At 45.7% G+C, this 21063-nt stretch overlaps 1 protein-coding gene across 6 annotated transcripts in view; it reads left to right on the top strand.

Annotated features, from left to right (window-relative positions):
* MYLK (myosin light chain kinase) overlaps positions 1–21063 on the top strand; it is a 284510-nt gene that overhangs the window by 151678 nt on the left and 111769 nt on the right. For all 6 annotated transcript variants that reach the window (XM_044942611.2, XM_006078551.4, XM_044942623.2 and 3 more), the window contains 7 exons: positions 6126–6174; positions 7287–7452; positions 8372–8537; positions 10869–10887; positions 11551–12086; positions 12601–12807; positions 18379–18513. In XM_044942611.2, coding sequence (XP_044798546.1) covers positions 6126–6174; positions 7287–7452; positions 8372–8537; positions 10869–10887; positions 11551–12086; positions 12601–12807; positions 18379–18513 — 1278 coding nt within the window. The remainder of the gene's footprint in view (positions 1–6125; positions 6175–7286; positions 7453–8371; positions 8538–10868; positions 10888–11550; positions 12087–12600; positions 12808–18378; positions 18514–21063) is intronic.

Below are 21063 nucleotides of genomic sequence, written 5' to 3'. Positions count from 1 at the left end.
AAAATAAGCATTCCTCAATTCCATTTTTAGCCGACTTCTTTATATGTTACCTTTGGATAGTACCATAGACTGCTCTTACTCTGATATACAAGTACCTCCAAACAGCATTCTTTTGTTACACTTTGAGGAAATGCTATATTTTTGCTTTATTTTCTTTTTTTTAAGGAGTAAAGGAATTTTAACTTTTGGATTAAAACATTTGGTTCCCAAGAGTTTAAAGATGCTTAGTCTAACTTTTTTTTATTGTGATAAAATACACATTACATTAAATTTGCCATTTAAATAATTTTAAAGTGTATAATTCAATGGCATTAAGTGCACTCACAATGGCGTGCAGCGGTCAGCACTGTCTAGCTCCAAAGCTTTCCATCATCCCAAACAGAAAGCCCACACCCACTGAGCAGTCACTCTCCTTCCCCCTCCCCCAGCCCCCCAGCCCCTAGCACATACTCATCTGCTTTCCGTCTCTGTGGATTTGCCTCTTCTGAACATTTCATACAAATGGAATCGTACATTTTGTGTATGTCTGACTTTTTTCACTGAGCATAATTTTTCAAGGTTAATCTGTGTTAGCATGTGTCATCACTGTATTCCTTTGTATGGTTGAATAGCATTTCACTGTACAGACAGACCTTATACTGTTTACCCATTCATCCGTTGATCAGTCTAATTTTTATAAAGTCTTTACTACAGCATGAAATGAGTGGTACAGTATAGCATTATAAGTGCAGTGCATGGTACAGAGATATTTTATTTTAAACTTTTAATTTTATATATGCATACAGCTGATTAACAATGTTGTGATAGTTTCAGGTGGAAAACAAAGTTACTCAGCCATATACAGGTATCCATTCTCCCTCAATGGCACCTCACTCCAGTACTCTTGCCTGGAAAATCCCATGGACGGAGGAGTCTGGTGGGCTGCAGTCCATGGGGTCGCTAAGAGTCGGACACGACTGAGCGACTTCACTTTCACTTTTTCACTTTCATGCATTGGGGAAGGAAATGGCAACCCACTCCAGGGTTCTTGCCTGGAGAATCCCAGGGGCAGGAGAGCCTGGTGGGCTGATGTCTATGGAGTCATACAGAGTCGGACACGACTGAAGTGACTTAGCAGCAGCAGCATTCCCCCTCAAACACTCCTCCCATCTAAGCTGCCACATAGCATTGAGCAGAGTTCCCTGTGCTATATAGTAGAAACTTGGTTATCCATTTTAAATGTAGCAGTGTGTACATGTCCATCCCAAACTCCCAAACTATCTCTTCCCCTTATTCTTACCCCTGCTGGTAACCATAAGTTCATTTTCTAAGTCTATCAGTCATTTTCTGTTTTGTAAATGAGTTCATTTGTATCATTTCATTTTAGGTTCCACATATAAGGGATATTATATGACATTTCTCTCTCTGTGTTTGACTTACTTCACTCAGCATGACAATCTGTAGGTCCATCTAGGTTGCTGCAAATGACATTATTTCATTCATTAGGCTGAGTAATATTCCATATATATATGTGTGTGTGTGTGTGCTGTATCTTCTTTATCCATTCAGTACAGGGATATTTTAGATGAGAGTCTTAGTGGTTGACATGTGACTAATGCTGGGGATAGAATGTGTATAAGAGGTTATAAAATTTGAATATATTTTCTTCTGGGTATTTTATATTTTTTTATGTTTGGGTCATTTTACTATGTTAGGGTATTTTAATTCACTTTTACCTGCTTATGATCACATTGATTAGAAAAATTTGCATGCTGCTCCTTTTTTCATAAAATTCATTTGTTTAACAAATATTTGAAAGCCTATAATGTGATGGGAACTAGTGTGGTTACCTCTGCTGGATACAAAGTTCTGGTAAAGATATAGTTTGGAGTTATCAGCTTATGGGTATTATTTAAAGCCATAGGACCAAGACCTCCCAGGGAAGAGTCCATAGTGCTGAGGAGAGGGCCCAAGACTCAGCCCTAAGGTTCTCTTGGTGATAAAGTTCCAGGAAAGAAGGAGGTTGAGGAAGAACAGGCAACCTGGTAAAAGCAGAAGAGTCTGGAGGAAAAAGTGTTGGAGGGGATGGCCCCTGGTGTCAAGTGCTACTGAGTGACATGGGGAAGAGGCTGGACCACGGGTTTAGCAAGGTGGTGGTCAGAAGGGAGCTCAGTGGAGTGGAGAGGATCACAGCGCAGCTGGAGTGTGCTAAGGAGCACATGATGTAATATTTTAACATAGTTCTGAACATTTCATATATTCTGAAACATAATTCAGTGGCAGGAAAAGATGCTAATTGTACGTTTTAACCACTTATCTCCCTATCAACGTGTGACAATTGCATCATTTCCAATATTTACTCTTACCAGCAAGACCACAGTGAGCAGCGTTGTAAACTTTCTTTCCTACTTTTAGCATCATTTCCTTTGACTAGAGAGACAGAAAGGAAGATGCTGGTCTAAGAGCAGAGCAACTTTAAAGCTTACAATTCTCATGTGCTCGGATACTTTCTGAAAGAACTGACTAGCTGGCATTCCTCCAATGTTATCCAGCATCTTGACTGCAATTCTCAGTTGAGGCCTCCCAGAACAGGTCTTTCCTTTTATCTGCCTATAACTTCTTTTAACCTTGAAAAGAGAATTTAATGAGAAGAACTAAACCCACATTATGGGGTGAAAAATATACACAGCTAGTTTAGTTCAGTTCAGTTGCTCAGTCATGTCCAACTCTTTGCAACCCCATGGACTGCAGCACGCTAGGCCTCCCTGTCCATCACCAATTCCTGGAGTTTACTCAAACTCATGTCCATTGAGTCAGTGATGCCATCCAACCATCTCATCCTCTGTCATCCCCTTCTCCTCCTGCCTTCAATTTTTCCCAGCATCAGGGTCTTTTCAAATGAGTCAGCTCTTTGCATCAGGTGGCCAAAGTATTGGACTTTCAGCTTCAGCATCAGTCCTTCCAATGAACACCCAGGACTGATCTCCTTTAGGATGGACTGGTTGGATCTCCTTGCAGTCCAAGGGACTCTCAAGAGTCTTCTCCAACACCACAGTTCAAAAGCATCAATTCTTCGGCGCTCAGCTTTCTTTATAGTCCAACTCTCACATCCATACACGACCACTGGAAAAATCAAAGCTTTGACTAGATGGACCTTTGTTGGCAAAGTAATGTCTCTGCTTTTTAATATGCTGTCTAGGTTGGTCATAACTTTTCTTCCAAGGAGCAAGTGTCTTTTAATTTCATGGCTTCAGTCACCATCTGCAGTGATTTTGGAGCCCCCCAAAATAAAGTCTGTGACTGTTTCCACTGTTTCTCCATCTATTTGCCATGAAGTGATGGGACCAGATGCCATGATCTTAGTTTTCTGAATGTTGAGCTTTAAGTCAACATTTTCACTCTCCTCTTTCACTTTCATCAAGAGGCTCTTTAGTTCTTCTTTGCTTTCTGCCATAAGGGTGGTGTCATCTGCATATCTGAGGTTATTGATATTTCTCCTGGCAATCTTGATTCCAGCTTGTGCTTCACCCAGCATGATATACTCTGCATGTAAGTTAAATAAGCAGAGTGACAATATACAGCCTTTACATACTCCTTTCCCAATTTGGAACTAGTCTGTTGTTCCATGTCCAGTTCTAACTGTTGCTTCTTGACCTGAATACGTATTTCTCAGGAGGCAGGTCAGGTGGTCTGGTGGTATTCCCTTCTCTTCAAGAATTTTCCATAGTTTGTTATGGTCTACACAGTCAAAGGTTTTGGTATAGTCAATAAAGCAGAAGTAGATATTTTTCTGGAGCTCTCTTGCTTTTTCGATGATCCAGTGGATGTTGGCAATTTGATCTCTGGTTCCACTGCCTTTTCTAAAACCAGCTTGAACATCTGGAAGTTCACGGCTCACATACTATTGAAGCCTAGCTTGGAGAATTTTGAGCATTACTTTGCTAGTGTGTGAGATGAGTGCAATTGTGCAGTAGTTTGAGCATTCTTTGGCATTGCCTTTCTTTGGGACTGGAATGAAAACTGACCTTTTCCAGTCCTGTGGCCACTGCTGAGTTTTCCAAATTTGCTGGCATATTGAGTGCAGCACTTTCACAGCATCATCTTTTAGGATTTGAAATAGCTCAACTGGAATTCTATCACTTCCACTAGCTTTGTTCATAGTGATGCTTCCTAAGGCCCACTTGACTTCCCATTCCAGGATGTCTGGCTCTAGGCGATTGGTCACACCATCGTGATTATCTGGTCGTGGAGATCTTTCTTGTACAGTTCTTCTGTGTTTTCTTGCCACCTCTTCTTAATATCGTCTGCTTCTGTTATGTCCATACCATTTCTGTCCTTTATTGTGCCCATATTTGCATGAAATGTTCCCTTGATATCTCTAATTTTCTTGAAGAGATCTCTAGTTTTTCCCATTTTATTGTTTTCCTCTATTTCTTTGCAATGATCACTGAGGAAGGCTTTATCTCTCCTTGCTATTCTTTGGAACTCTGCATTCAGATGGATATAGCTTTCCTTTTTTCCTTTGCCTTTCCCTTCTCTTCTTTTCATAGCTATTTATAAGGCCTCCTCAGACAACCATTTTGCCTTTTTGCATTTCTTTTTCTTGAATATGGTCTTGATCACTGCCTCCTGTACAATGTCATGAACCTCTGTCCATAGTTCTTCAGGTACTCCATCAGATCTAATCCCTTGAATCTATTTCTCACTCCACTGTATAGTCATAAGGCATTTGACTTAGGTCATAGCTGAATGGTCTAGTGGTTTTCCCTACTTTCTTCAATTTAAGTCTGAATTTGGCAATAAGGAGTTCATGATCTGAGCCACAGTCGGCTCCCGGTCTTGTTTTTGCTGACTGTATAGAGGCTCTCCATCTTTGGCTGCAAAGAACATAATCAATCTGATTTGGTGTTGACCATCTGGTGATGTCCATGTGTAGTATTTTCCCAGCTAGCTAAGTAGTTATATTAAGGGGAAGCACATGTACAACAATTGCCCACCCAGATGGAACCACGATGTGAATGTGACGCCACTGTTTGTTATTAGCTCTTTTTCGCTGAGGTCTTGGTATAACCTTAAACCAGATATGGCTGAGAAAAGTGCTCAGCCATGAGCTTCGTCCTCCACTCCTATGTGCCTATGCATTCATGTAAGTGTGATCCGTGCTGGGATTTAAGAAAGTTTCCCCTTTTCCAGGAAACCCCCTGCAGATCTCCCACTGCAGCTGCCTGCTGTTATCGGGGAATGACTTCTACCCTTTCCATGCGTGCTTTGGGTGGAGTTTTATAAACATTCCCAGCCTATCACAAAAAGATAGCAACTTTCAAGCCTATTGTCATCTCAAAAATTTCCTCCTCTCCCCTTCTCCGTTCCTCAAAAATACCCCAACCACTTTGTGGCCACTTCCTGGTCACATTGTGAGTTGTTCCTACCAGCAGCAGCATTTAGATAAAGGAGGTGACACCAGCCACCTGGGTCTGCTATTTAACTGCTTCCTACCCAGCACAGCAGCACCACACCCAGGACCAGCAGTGCCCAGTGTCCTGCTGGTGCAGGTTCTGGGAGGTACTGGCTTCACTGGAGCCCCTCTCCAGTGATCTGCTTGTTCCAGCTGGACAGATACTGCTGTTTGCTAGGCCTTGAGTGGGGCGGTGATTGGGTCCGATGGGAACAGACTTGGCAAGAGTGATGCATGGGCATCTCCCTGCTCCATTCAGTTGGCTCCTTTTCTGGAGAGGTCCCAGTTTCCACAGGGCATCCCCAAAGTGGAAGGTCCAAGAATATGTAACTGCTCAGCAGAATGGTGGAGTGTTCTAGAACAGGCAGATTGGGATGCTTTCTTGTACCATTACTGGCTCTGTGACTCCAGAGGGTGACTTCACATCTCTGAATCTCATTTCTTCCCACCAGCTTAAAAAATATAGAAGGATTATGTGATACCAGTCTCCTTAAATTATTGCAGGAAATCCATGCACTGATACATGTAAAGTGACCGCCATAGAGCCTGACCCAGTACAGGCTCAATCAGGGTGAACTGTTACCATCATTATCTCACCCCATACTCCTTGTTGACTCCCTGACTTTTGTTGCTCCAGGTTGGTAGTTCAGACTTGACTCTTCAAACCTTTCTGTTTGTTTCCTACTTGCAGGGAGCTTTGTGAAGAAGCCTGGTCAGCCTGTTGTTTCCAAAGCCTTGGGGTAAGTTCTGGGGTGTTCAACCCAGGGTAAGGGCTGGATTGGCTCCTGTTGCCTTGACACAACAGCCTGGGGAGCAAGTTTTCTCGAGCACCCCAGGTTGTAACTAAAGCAGGAGCCTACTGGGGTGTGACATGTCATTCACACAGCCCTCCCGACCCTGTGGTCTCTGTGGATCGCTCCTTTGGTCCAACTAAATGGAAGCGGGCTATATGGACATAGTCTGCAGGGGTCTCTAATAACTGAGACCAGAGTCAGAAGACCTAAAATAAACAGACTTAGAAGAGGCAATCAATATGTGACTTTTCTTATGGCAAGTAAACCTATATTGGCAAGGGTAAGTAAAAATGGCTGCTGTAACAAACAAGCCCCTAAATCACAAAGGCTTAACACAAGCAACGTTTCTTTCTTATTCAAGCAAAATCAGTTCATATTTTCTCAGACAAGTGGAGAACCTTCCAACTAAATTTCAGGGATCCAGGCTCATTCTGTTTTGTGGCTCCATCATCTCTTCAGCAGAACTCTCTGCATCTAGCCAGAAGAGAATCACATAGAGGTTTTGAATGGTCCAGCCTAAAAGTAGCACATAGTGCTTCTGCTTTCTGTTCAGTCTGTTGGCCAAAACCTAGGCTTTGGCCAGAGTTCAGTAGAATTCAGGTGTACCTAAATTCACTGGACTTCCCAGGTGACTCAGTGGTAAAGAATCCACCTGCCAATGCAGAAGTTGCCAGAGAAATGGGTTCAATCCCTGCGTCAGAAAGATTCCCTGTAGTAGGAAATAGCAACCCACTCCAATATTCTTGCCTAGAAAATCCCATGGACAGAGGAGCCTGGCGGGCTACAGTCCATGGGGTCACAAAGAGTTGAGCATGACTGAGTAACTGAGAGGGAGGAGGAGCACAAATTCAAGGGGCTAGTAAATGAAGACTAGCCGCATGTTCAGGAGGTAGAGGAAATAGGTTTTGGTGCCACAGATATTTTCCAGGAATGTATTTGAGGCACAGAATTGGGAAGGTTTCCCTTTGCTGGTTTCTGAGCCCATCTTAAGTGACTTGGGTGGGGATAGACAGAAAAGGATCTGCATTGCCGTGGATTTCCTGCTGATCTTTTCCCAGGGACAGATTTGCACCCCCTGCCATGGAGACCCGTCCTAGCATCTGGGGAGAATGTCCACCAAAATTTGCTACCAAGCTGGGCCGAGCAGTGGTCAGAGAAGGACAGATGGGGCGGTTCTCCTGCAAGATCACTGGCCGGCCCCAGCCACAGGTCACCTGGCTCAAGGTAGGGTTCTATCTGCCCTGACTCTGGGTGAGATCCCTGGGCTAGCGGGACTCTGTTTTCCCAATCAGTCCCTGCCACTTCAACTGTAGATGGCCCTCGAGTTTCTCCTGGGTTTGGTAGCCATGCCTGTTCTTGCCCCTGTGCACATACTCTCCCTGTCACTCAGCCCACAATGTCCTGTAATCCACACGCTCACAGAACAGCATAAAACTTCTGAGTCAAGACAGACCTGACCATGTCAAGAGAGTGGACTTTGAAGTCTGGGGCTGATTTCAAGCCATAGCTCCCTGATTCACAGAGCATGTGATGCTGGGCAAGACATTGGTCTTTTAGAACCTGGGTTTCCTTATCTGTGAGGCAGAGATAATGCCACCAACCTCAAAATACTGTTGGGAGGCTCCACGTGGGCATGCTTTATAAATCACTGGGGCTAGACACTGTGAAGACAGAGGTGGGAAGCAGGGGAGAAGGGGATGAGTGGGTGTAAACAGGGCAGCGAGGAGGTCAAAGCCAGGGAGAGTAGGTTTTTCACGAGTGGAACTCCTGGATAAAAATGAGTGATGGGTGCCTTTTCCTTGTGTCCTGATTCTTCTGTTCTGACCCTGGAACATCATTAAAAGGAAGAGGGAGGCAAAGGAGAACTAAAGCGAGGAATGTAGAATTTTCCACTTCAAACTCAGACTCCTTTTAAACAAGTTCCACGCACCTGCTCTCGGCTGGACGGAACACCACAGCGCATCCATAGAGCACAGTCAGGGCCCTTGGGTGGCCCTCAGGCTGCTCTCCAAGCGTGATGACAGAGCCCAGAGCAGAGAGCCCTGCTGCCTGCCTGGTGTCTGTCCCATGTGGATTGGCAGCAGACAAGACAGAGCTGAAAGGTGAGCAGTTTTTCTGACCAAGCTGCCTGTGCCGTCCACAGGGAGATGTTCCCCTGCAGCCCAGTGCTCGTGTGTCTATGTCCGAGAAGAATGGGATGCAAGTCCTGGAAATCCACGATGTCACCCGAGATGACGTGGGAGTATACACGTGCATGGTGGTGAACGGGTCAGGGAAGGCCTCCATGTCTGCTGAGCTTTCCATCCAAGGTACAGTCCAAGCTTTCCATCCAAGGGCTGTGGGAGGGCTATTGCAGAGCTGTCCCTTCCGGGGTCCCTAAAGGACCTAGAAGGAGCTGCTTGTTCATTACACATCTGTGTGTTACATGTGTCACACTTATGTACTCAGGTATCCATCCCCAGGTCAGCATCTTGAATCAGAAGAATGGGTGAGCAAGCAGCACAGATGCAGCGAAGGAGAAGATACTGCACCTGTGTCTGCACACCTGGGTTCAGTTTTTCCTTCTTGCTCAGACTCCTTTTTTATTTACATTTCTAATTGCCTTTTGGAAGAGTGCACATTACTAGTGTCTTCCCATCATCTCGTATTTACCCAGCCTAAAATTTATCTCAGCGTCCTTCAGATCAGGTGCTCCCTCGACTTAACTCTTCCCTTCTCATAGGACTGGGCATTTCAGACCAGATTTGGCCCCTATCTCTTCCTTGCTACAGTTATCAGACCCAATTAGCTCTTCTCTTGAAATCTCTCTGTGTATGACTCCCCATTCCATTTCCCTTGGTTCTGCCAAGTCCAGCCTCAGGAAACTGGGATGTGTGGACAGGGAGAATGACTGAGTTCACTCCATTTGAGTGGGAACCTTGAGTGGGTTGGGATTTATGGATTAGGGAGTAAAACAACCCTCACTTTCTCTTCTTCCTTTCTTACCCTTATCTCTTCTATGACTTTCCTCTTCTCCATCTCCTTCCTTCCTCAGAAAGTATCCCTCCTTGCTCTCTTCATGTTTTTGGCCCAAGTATTTTTACTACCCACAGAAACAAATTTATTCTACATTGCAACCCAAGATATGTGTGTGTGTGTGTGTGTGTGTGTGTGTGTGTGTATGCCTAGTTGCTCAGTCATGTCAGACTCTTTGCGACCCCATGGACTGTAGCCTGACAGGCTCCTCTGTCCTTGGGCATTCTCCAGGCAAGAATACTGGAGTGGGTTGCCATGCCCTCCTCCCGGGGATCTTCCCAACCCAGGAATCTAACCCAAGTTTCCCACGTTGCAGGTGGATTCTTTACCATCTGAGCCACCAGGGAAGCAATATATAAAAACATGCTGCTGCTAAGTCGCTTCAGTCATGTCCGACTCTGTGCGACCTCATAGATGGCAGCCCACCAGGCTTCCCCGTCCCTGGGATTCTCCAGGCAAGAACACTAGAGTGGGTTGCCATTTCCTTCTCCAATGCGTGAAAGTGAAAAGTGAAAGTGAAGTCGTTCAGTCGTGTCCAACTCTAACAACCCCATGAACTGCAGCCTACAAGGCTCCTACATCCATGGGATTTTCTAGGCAAAAGTACTGGAGTGGGGTGCCATTGCCTTCTCCAATATAAAAACATATACATATACATATACAAATACATATACACATATATTACTAAAACCAGTTTCATGAAACAATCCTGAGTGTTATATACAATACATGCTGGCATTTTCTCTTCTCCTCTACTTCATTAAGGGGAAAAAACCCTTTTTCTGACCATAGGCTTTGGCTTCACAACTCACTACGGTCTCAGGATCCTACCGTTTTAGTCTCCCTCCTCTACTCTCCCCAGCACTGAATTAAAGAACTGATCCCTTCTGAAGCAATTAATGCCAGAATGGTGTGTTTCCCGGGATGTGTTTGAAAATACTCCCAGAAAAAGTCCCTCAAAAACAAAACAGAGAGATATAGATAAGATTGGCAAAATGTTGCTATTTCCCTAACCTGGGTGTTGGCTTTCAGTGTTTGCCATATCCTTCTCAGTAGTGTTGTACATTTTGCAATTTTCCATGATAAAACATTTTTTAAAAATAATGTGGTAGAAAAATATATCTAGTAATAGTATGTTTTTTTCTTTGAAGAACTGAATAAAATTACACTTTTTCTGTACGTTTTAAAATGAAGCAGGTATTTGTCAAAAATGATTACCTTGAGGGGTTCTTTAGAGGGCCACATGCAAGTGGAATCGTGTGGGTTTGAAGTTTTGGGTAGGTGTTTATTTTTGTTTGTCTCTCCAGCGGTTTTTGTTTCCTTCTTCGGGCTAGAGAACAGGAAGCTACTGTGCCCGGGGTGGGGCAGCAGAGGCTGTACGTAGCAAAGGCCCAGGGCAGCGCTGGAAACTTGAGTGTCTACAGGGTTCAGAGGAGTTTATCAGATTAACCTAGAAGTTCAGGACCAGGGGAGCTGAAAGGAGAGGGGGCAGAGGGCCATAGGGGAAGGTGAGCGCTTAGGAAGCCAAACTCTGTCATAAGTGAGGGATTCTTGTTTTATCACTTCCTGCTTCTGGTGTATACAACATTCCACTAACCGTCTTTCTACCTTCTCTCTTTTTCCAGGTTTGGACAATTCCAATAGGTACGTGTAGGCTTTGTGACTATCACCGGTCCATCTCGAAATGCCCTGTTAGAAAAGAGGGATTGTAATCAATAAATGCCCTAAATTTCTGAGTCATCATATAGTGGGGAGAACCGCCTGTTTGAGGGGCGTTGTTTTATTTGGAATGTTTCATTTTCTATTGTAATTTGCTGCCTAGGTTCTGGGCCAGGCTTGCCATCAGTATTGAGACTCTTGAAGACCCTGCTCAGTATCTTTACTAGTTAGCCATCATTAGGAAGGGCACTGCTCTGCAAGCATGTCCCTCATGTTCAAGGCCAGAATCCACCTGCTTGTTTTCTGGCTGGAAACTGAGCCAACTGCAGAGAAAGACTTTCGCTCTTCAGCTCAGTTCAGCTCAGTCGCTCAGTTGTGTCCGACTCTCTGTGACCCCATGAATTGCAGCAGGCCAGGCCTCCCTGTCCATCACCAACTCCCGGAGTTCACTCAGACTCACGTCCATTGAGTCGGTGATGCCATCCAGCCATCTCATCCTCTGTCGTCCCCTTTTCCTTTCACTCTTACTCTGTCCTAATTAGTGGGCTTTCATGATTCCTGGAGCCCGTGCTTGTGATGAGTAACTAGATAATTGTTCTCTTCCTTCTTCTACTTATGCCCCACCATCCATCCCTCACCACCAAACAGGTCACTCGTGAGAGGAACAAAGGTGGCCAGTACGGACATCAGGAAGGAAGTGACCAATGGAGTCACTCAGGGGTCCAAACCAGATACCCTGGATGCTGCTGCTGAGAGTAAGAACCGCCCCAGCACCCAGCGAGGCGGCTCCCCAACCTGGGCCACAGGGAGCCAGCCTCAACTCCCCAGGGAATCTGAGCTGGAGCCGCTGGGGGACTCCCTCAGAAAGGGCCAGAGGGCCCCTGTCCTGCAGAAGACCTCCAGCACCATCACCCTGCAGGCAGCAAAAGTCCAGCTGGAGCCCAGAGCGCCAGTCCCAGGCACCCCCTGTCCTTCCAGAGAAGAGATGGAGGGGCCAGCTGCGGCCCCTCCAGACACCCTCCCCACCAGGCGGTCAGGCCTGGGAAGCCAGGACACCACAGGCAAGGTTGCTACCAGGAAGGTCCCCATGGAGAGCCAGAGGGACACCACGTTTCCCAAATTTGAGAACAAGCCCCAGAGCCAGGAGGTCAATGAAGATGAGCCAGTCGAGTTCAGATGCAAGGGTGAGTAGAGCGGCCTGAGGTCTCTGGTATGCATATGGTAGCCCCGGGGTGGGGGGGCCACCCCCTTCCTTCAGCTCAGTGGTCGGAGCCTCCTGTATCCCCATTGCCTTGGACTAGACTCCCGCACCCTGGCGAAGCACTTGATAGGGGTCTCCCCTCAGGAGATGCTCCCTGCAGTGGCCCATTGTTCATGGTTGAAGAGAGCACCAACCTCGAGCCCTGATTTTTAGCCCCCACCACGGGAAACCCGTCACCACCATGGCCACCAGGAACAAACCCCAGGGTCCCCTTCTGCAGGCTCTGGCTGGTCTGGAGGCCTGGTGTGTCACTTGGCACTCTCTTCCCGAAGGGCCCCGGCCTCTGTCTTGTGGTGGAGGGGGAGGATAAGTGAATGGGTTCCAGCCAGAGGGCAGTGGCATACCAGCTGAGCCCGCCCTCAGGCTCAGTCCCTTCATCACCCACCCCACGCCACAAGCACTCCTGGGGGCCTCACATCCTTCACCTGGCCGTGTAGTTTCAGGGATCCCAAAACCTGAAGTGACCTGGTTCCTGGACGGTGTCCCCGTGAGGAGTCGGGAGGGCAGCATCGAGGTTTACGAAGCTGGGGGGACCCATTACCTCTGCCTGTGGAGAGCCCGGGCCCGGGACAGCGGGAGCTACAGCTGTACAGCCACCAACGTCCGAGGCCAGGTGTCCTGTTGCTGGACCCTCCTGGTGAAAAGTGAGTACGTCCCTCAGGGTCACCTGGTTTCTCTGTGGGAGGACCTTCGTGGGGTGCTTCACACTGGCACCGGTGTCATCTCCTGCAGTCCCCTGCCCAGGGGGTACCACCCGAGAGAACACCATTCCTGCCTACTGGCTAAGGTCAAAGTCATTGCTCCAAGGGAGTGATTCCTGATGGGAATTCACAGCAGGATCACCTCAGAATAGCCAGGCCCAGCCCAGCTGTGAGCTCCTTTTTTCTAGTTCCTCAGGTGCCTGTCTGAGGGTGTACTTTGAGCCAGACAGACACACTTAGAGTGACGTGAGGTGATGTGGGTGCCCCTCTCTTCTGCTCATCGTAGTATCTGTTTATAAAAGTAGTGCATATGCAGTGTGAGGAATTTCAACAATGTGTAATCGTATGGCTCGGAAATAAGCGTTTTTTAAATTTTTTTAAATAAATTTGTCATTATGCTGTTTGTAAACTGCTTGCTATTCTAACTTGTTCATGTTCCATAGGCATTTTTCAGTATTCTTTCTATACTTCTTATGTCGTTTGAAAACATGCTTTGTAATGACTATGTATTTCCTAGAATGATGTCTAGCCATGGCCTTATTGTTGTTTCCATTTAGATTGTTTTGACTGTTTCCAGTTTTTTCCTACTCTAACAAAACTGTTTTCAGCAGTCTTCAGTTCAGTTCAGTTCGGTCGCTCAGTCATGTTCGACTCTTTGCGACCCCATGGACTGCAGCACGCCAGGCCATGCTGTCCATCACCAACTCCCGGAGTTCACCCAAACTCATGTCCATCGAGTCGGTGATGCCATCCAGCCATCTCATCCTCTGTCGTCCCCTTCTCCTCCCGCCCCCAATCCCTCCCAGCATCAGAGTCTTTTCCAATGAGTCAACTCTTCACATGAGGTGGCCAAAGTATTGGAGTTTCAGCTTCAGCATCAGTCCTTCCAATGAACACCCAGGACTGATCTCCTTTAGGATGGACTGGTCAGATCTCCTTGCAGTCCAAGGGACTCTCAAGAGTCTTCTCCAACACCACAGTTCAAAAGCATCAATTCTTCAGTGCTCAGCTTTCTTTATAGTCCAACTCTCGCATCCATACATGACCACTGGAAAAACCATAGCCTTGACTAGACGGACCTTTGTTGGCAAAGTAATGTCTCTGCTTTTTAATATGCTACCTAGGTTGGTCATAACTTTCCTTCCAAGGAGTAAGCGTCTTTTAATTTCATGGCTGCAATCACAATCTGCAGTGATTTTTTGAGCCCAGGAAAATAAAGTCTGACACTGTTTCCACTGTTTCCCCATCTATGTCCCATGAAGTGATGGGACTAGATGCCATGATCTTAGTTTTCTGAATGTTGAGTTTTAAGCCAACTTTTTCACTCTCCTCTTTCACTTTCATCAAGAGGCTTTTGAGTTCCTCTTCACTTTCTGCCATAAGGGTGGTGTTATCTGCATATCTGAGGTTATTGATATTTCTCCCAGCAATCTTGAATCCAGCTTGTGCTTCTTCCAGCCCAGCGTTTCTCATGATGTACTCTGCATATAAGTTAAATAAGCAGGGTGACAATATACAGCCTTGACGTACTTCTTTTCCTATTTGGAACCAGTCTGTCGTTCCGTGTCCAGTTCTAACTGTGGCTTCCTGACCTGCATACAGATTTCTCAAGAGGCAGGTCAGGTGGTCTGGTATGCCCATCTCTTTCAGAATTTTCCACAGTTTATTGTGACCCACACAGTCAAAGGCCTTGGCATAGTCAATAAAGCAGAAATAGATGTTGCACCCACCTCTCTCTCTGTGAGATTCCCCCTACTTTAAATGCTATTTAGGGACCCTAGAGCCCTGTCCTACTGTTGAGGAAATTAGTGAACCGCAGGGGTAGAGCCAGCATATTGCAGGCTGTTGGAAAACTTATGAGACAAATAACCTTCACTTACTTTTTCAGCAAGTAAGTTGCAAATAAAAAGGAAAGAAGGGACAGCCTGTAGGAAACTTAACTGAAAAGACATAGGATACGCCAATAATCACAATACCTGGACTTTGCATGAATCCTGACTGAGATACCTTAAAAAATTTTTTTATAAGAAAATCAGGAAAATTTGAGCATTGATAAGATATTCAATATAAAGGAATTAGTGCTATTTTAAAGATGTGATGATGGAATCTGTGGTTATTTTTTTCAAAGTCTGTACATTTTAGATATATAAGTTGAGTTACTTACTAGTGAAATGATAGAATTTCTGATCATATCAGAATCCATGTGTGTTGGGACTTGGTGTAGCGTATGAATGAAGTGAGACTGGCCATTATGAAAGTTGAAAAACAAGTATATGATGATTCACTAGACAACTTTTGTATGTTTCTGTCTACTGTTGTGTGTGTTTGAAATTTGTTATAATAAATGTTTCAAAAAAAAGAACCTAGTTCATTCACACAGTAGGATGCCGTGCAGCCAGTGGAACAAATGGGCCTGACCTGTAGACTCTGGTGGTGAGACTGTCCAAGATATGTTAGTATGGGGATGAGCCAAGTGCAGAGAGGATCGTGTGTATCATATGCTGCTTGCGGTAAAGGGGAAAAAAAATCTATGTACACGAAGCAAAGTGATGCTTATATATGCATAAACATTTCTGGGGAGGCCCCCAATTTCCTTTAGGAAGAGAAAGTAGGGGTCTGTAGGAAAGGGTGAGAGATAGTCTTGTTTTTCACTGTGTACTATTGATTTGCTTCTTAATTGGGAATTTTACTACATTTGTGAATTCCTTTGCAAGGAATATTGCCCATTCATTTGGAGGTGGAAGTGCCTGTAGGCAGAGGTCCCAGGTCAGGAAACACAAGCCCCATCATTCGGGGCTATGTGTTAGGATGGGGGACTCACTTGGCATCATGGCCACCAAAGGTTAAAAAAACAACAGGCTTTGGTTGGAGCATTAGCTATTATTATTAAATGGAAACTATGCATCGAGCCTGTACCTACACAAATTGAGACTGAAAGACAATGTTGATTTTTAAGCCATCGCAGAGCTGAGGGAGAGGGTAGAAACTGGCCATGCCACAAAGCTTGCTGTTCTTACCAAGATTCAGCTGCATGATTGTTTTAGAATGAAAGTTCCTCGGAATGCTGCAAGTCTTTGGTTAATTTCCAGAGTTCTGAGAAAACTGATGTTGAGTACTTTGCCAGGGCTCTTGCTCCTTGTCTGGTGGACAACTTAATGGGAGTCCTAAGTCCTCCATCCCAGAAGTCTGGCTTGTCTGCCTTTCTCCTTGGCTGTTCTGAAGTCTCCAGAAGGCTTCACCAAGATGCAGGTCATCTAACACCTCTTTCTTTTTCTTCCTATCACTGCAGAAAAGCTGCCTGCTTCCCTTACCAAGACTTCTCCTTCCATCCTTCCCAGGCCCACAGGAAATCAGGTCTAATAATGATTGACCTTCCCACCATTTCTTCAGTCTCTCCCCCTCTCCTTATCTAGAGACCCCTTTCTCCTCCCTACAGGCATGATCTGGTCTCACCTCATCTAAAAAGGAAAAGAAAATCTTCCCTCTGCCTCACTGCCCCTTAAGTTCCCAAGTTTTCTCTCTACTTCTTTTACCCCAAAACTTGCTGCTAGTCCAGTCTCTCTGTGCCCAGCTTCCATCTGATGATAGGAGCTAACACCGCCCTGAAAGCCTGTTCAACAAGTCAGGCTTTATGCTCAAGACTTTACTTACATGACTTCATTTGGTAATCTCAACAATCTTAAGAGATAATCACAGTTACACCCATATTCCAAATGAGAATACTGAGCTGTAGTGAGGTTAAGCGACTTGCTCAAGGTCCCATGCCTTATGAAAAAAAAAAAAAAAAGCATATTCCTAACCCATGTTGGTCTGACACAAAAGCCCATGTTGTCTGCAGTGCCTGCTAAGGGGATTTCTCTAATGAGGGAAGTCGATGCCTCCTGGGAGCAAAGGGGTGGAGGTGGCATCTCCCCTCACTTGCCTAGGTAAGCTGGCATCCCTTCACCCTGTACCTGTCCATTCAGATGCACCACATTCTGATTGTAGCTGTGTTCCCACTGCCTGCTCTCCTTTTAGGGTACCCCTGGGCTAGAGGAGGAGGTGTGGACGTAGAGTCAGAGAATTGGGTGTGAAGCCTTGCTTTACCACTGGGCTTGACTGTGGGAAATTATTAACTTCATCTGTAAAACGAACTAAAGATAGCAGTCTCTTGGCATTGTCACTGTCGCCTCTGGAAAAGTACCTAGTAAGCCCTCGAATATTAGTTTTTGCCCTAAAACCTTTGTACTCTCAATATAATAGAGTTTCCCCCTCATCACTGTATTGAATAGCTTCTCTGAAGAGTACCAGTGGGCTATCGTCTCATCACAAAATCCAGTTGCCTTAAATCAGCCACCTTGACTCTTCTGCAGTATGTTCTGGTTGTTGTAGAAAAGATTTTCTATCCCCATTGCTCTTAATTATGGCCCCCAAGCAAAACGTTCCCCCACTCACCTATGTAGAAGTCTTCTGTAGAGTTCAGCTCAGTGGTTCTCAATGAAAATGTGGGGGATTGAGGCCCCCAGTGCTTCTGAACTACTGGTCTAGATTAGAAAACTAGAACTCATGTAAGTCCTTGTCATTTGATCCTGTCTTGGACTTGAAAAAAAAAATAACTATAATAATTTAAAATTGAAATGTCCTCACCAGTGGGCATGTGGTCTTTCCAAGTAAAAAGATATTCACAAGAGTGTTCAGGGTCTTTTTGTTACATACAATGTTTTAGTGTTCATCCTTGTATCTTTTGAGTGAACCATAACAGTATGCTTCTAATGTATAAATATATTTGGGGGGATTTTTTTCTGTTTTTTTTTAAGACTTTTAAAATATGTGGACCATTTTTAAAAGTTTTTATTGAGTTTGTTACAGTATTGCTTCTGTTTTATGTTTTGGGTGTTTGGTCACAAGGCATGTGGGGTCTTAGCTCTCCAACCAGGGATCAAGCCCACACCTCCTGCATTGGAAGGCAAAGTCTTAACCACTGGACTGCCAGGGATGTCCCTATAAATTGTTTTTTGAGTCAGTTTAGATGATTTATGTTTTCCTTAAGAAATCTATTTTATCCATGTTTTCAATCTAATGAAACATTTCAGCCAAGGATTTTTAAAATTAAAAAAAAAAAAAAAAGTGTGCAGGGTCTGATGGGATATGTCAATGACAATATAAGACAGGAGAAAGTAGAATAAGGCCAAGATAAGGGGATGAAGGAGCTCGGTGGATGCTTCAGGACAGTGAAAGTCCAGACAAGACAGGAGGGACCCGCGTCCTGGAGAAGAGGCTGGCCCGGTCCTGAGTACTTCCAGACGTGGAGTGTCTTGTGATGATGAAAAAGGCCCTGCAGTCACCCTGCTTCGGGCTTCAAGTCTCCACATGGTGGTACTGCCTGCTTCCCTGTGTGATGATGGATGAGGCAAAGCCAGGCCACTGAGAAAGCAAGCCCTGGGTGCCCAGGGCAGTGAGGTGGCTGGCTGTGGTCAATCCGCAGCCTGGGCCGGTGGTGATCTGAGACGGCCTGTCTGTCCTTTGCCCTCACAGAGCCAGCCGTGGTGGAGGTGGCCCCGTCATTCTCCAGTGCCCTGCAGGACTGCACCGTCGTTGAGGGTCAGGACTTTGTGCTGCGATGTTCAGTGCAGGGGACCCCACTGCCTCGAATCACTTGGCTGCTCAATGGTGAGACCCCCTGCTCCAGCCTCCCGAGCCTTTGGCCTTGCCTGAATTCCTGCTTAGCTTCCCCATATATCACTCTGAATCATTTATGCATGAGAAAGAAGCATGGAGTATAGAGCGAGCATGGGACCTGGGAGTCTGCCAACGCCTGGCTGGGGACACCGGGCAAGTTTTACCCCTCTCTGAGCCTTGAGCTCCTCATCTACAAGAATGAGGCCACCTACCTTTCAGGGTGGTGATTGTGAAAGTCAAGTTAGATTCTTTATATACAACAGTTGATGAGATGCCTGGCACATAGGTGCACAAGCAATTTAGCTTCTTTTCATACAGCCAGGCTCACAAGTAGGCTCTCAATAAATACTTGTTGAGTCAATCAGTGAATAAAAAAACCCACAAATTAATGAATCACACTAGCAGTTGCTCATGGGATCTTGCCTTTTATTTAGTGGCAGGTGGTTTAGGGGTTCATAGACCAGTAATTCTTTTTAACAATATAGTCCTATGGAGACATCACAACTTTCTTTTTGCCAAGTAAAGTCCTTTGGACAAAAAAAAAAATTATTACATATTATCACCCTTCTCTCTCTCTCTCTTTTTGTTTTAAAGAAAAAAGCCTTTAAATTCCAAAAGTGTGTATGGGAGAACGCTATCACTAGCACTGAAATAGTCCATAAAATTGATGAAGTTGAACTGGTCTGCTTTTGGGGGACCTTAGGGGAGGCTGAAAGGACGCCTGCATTTGTCCTCCTCTGTATTGAGTGGTTGGGTGACCCTGGATGCCCCACTTGACAGCCCTGGGCATCAACCTCTGTATTGGTGAGGAGAGGGATTGGAACAGAGGTTTAGGGTCTCTACCAGCTCTGGCAGCGGATGGAGTGAGCACTTTAAGGGGTCAGCAGCCCATCACCCGTGCACCAAATAGTCCCCAGGCCTCTCTACACTGTTGCCACGTTGTCATGAACCTGCCTCGTCAGTATGGTTTGCTCAGGCTTTGCTAGAAATGATCTTTAGTCAGCATAGGAAGTTGCCTTGGTGTCTCCCTATCTGTGGACTTCTTGGGCAGAGAGGTGAGAATGGGGGTCTCCTCCTCCACCCCTTACTACTGACAGAGCTGCTGTTGGATCCCACGACTGTCAGCACAGAGGTTCCAGCCTCGTTGCAGCTGGAACACAGCATGGATGTTAGGGCTAGGAACAGATCTGAACAAGAGCGTTTCCCTCCTGCTTGGCTCAGGGTCCAGGCCAGGCGTCAAGAAACATTGTCTATAAAGGGCCAGATGGTAAATGTGTCCAGCTTTGCACGCCACACAGTCTCTGTCACAACTACTCAATTCTGCTGTCATGGCACAAAACACAGCCAGAGACCATATGTAAATGAACGCAATAAAACTTATTTATAGACACAAATGTGAATTCATATAATTTTCACACACGTCATGAAATATCCCTCCCTTGATTTTTTCCCAACATTTAAAATATGTAAAAACTATCCTTAACTTTCAGACTGTATAAAAACAGGCTTCAAGTGGGATGTGGCCTAGGAGCAGGAGTTTGTTGACCTCTGATTTACGCCTCTCCAGACTGAAAGACAACCCACCTTCTTCCTCTTGAATCTTGGTATTTTCACACTGATCCCACTAGAGGGCGATCATGCACAAGTCGGGGACCCTTGGCCGCCAACTCTGGTTTTACCAGTCTTGGAGCTGTGTCACCCAATTCTGAGTGCCCTGAGCCAACAACTCCTTTCTGGGGCCACCGTTGCACCCCATGCTTGAGGAGTCAAAATGAGCTATGCTCCAGTAAAAGGGGAGCTCTCAAACAGCTTGCCAGTACAGATTTCGACAGCAGAGGCACTTTGCTGGCAGTCGGGGAATATACTGGCATTCTCAAGAAACAAGAGCTTTTAGGGACACGCACACACACACACACAGAGAGCAGTGTTCAGTCCTCACAGTAGCAGGATCCTGGCCCCTTGGGTCTCCCAGCCCCCAGCCCCACCTCTGTGAAGTGCATGGGGCCAGCGGAATCTCTTCCCTCTGACCCTGTGGCTGGCTTGGCAGTCTCTGTCATGGAGATATGAGTGTTGCTATGAGCAGAAGAAAACATTGCATCGTGCAGAGAAGACCTCCTTCTGCCCTTTCTCCCTCTCCCACTGCCCACCCCTGTTTTATGAAGTGCAAACCAGGACCCTGGGGCCGACAGGGGAAGGAGCTGATAATTGCTTCCTATATGGTGAATGGACACATTCCTGCTCTAAGGGCAGGACCTTCAGTAATGAAATTTTCTTTTTTCCTGGAAATGAAAACTCACATCCCGAGATAATAAAATCCTGGGGACGTATAACATTAAGGAAACCACTGAATTTCATGGCACACACTTCTGTCTCCATGTAGGACTTTATGGGACCTGAATAAAGGGCCTCTCATGCAAGAGACTCTTGGAAGAAGGGGCCAGAGTTGTTTTTTTAATCCCCTGTCTTTATCTTTCCTATGAATCCTAAAATGCAACTCATTGCAGCATTAGGTTGAGGGCGCAGAATCGCTTCTGATAAATA

This window comes from Bubalus bubalis, chromosome 1 (genome assembly GCF_019923935.1).
Source record: "Bubalus bubalis isolate 160015118507 breed Murrah chromosome 1, NDDB_SH_1, whole genome shotgun sequence".
Lineage (NCBI taxonomy): Eukaryota > Metazoa > Chordata > Mammalia > Artiodactyla > Bovidae > Bubalus > Bubalus bubalis.
This window is presented reverse-complemented; position numbering and strand designations above follow the sequence as displayed.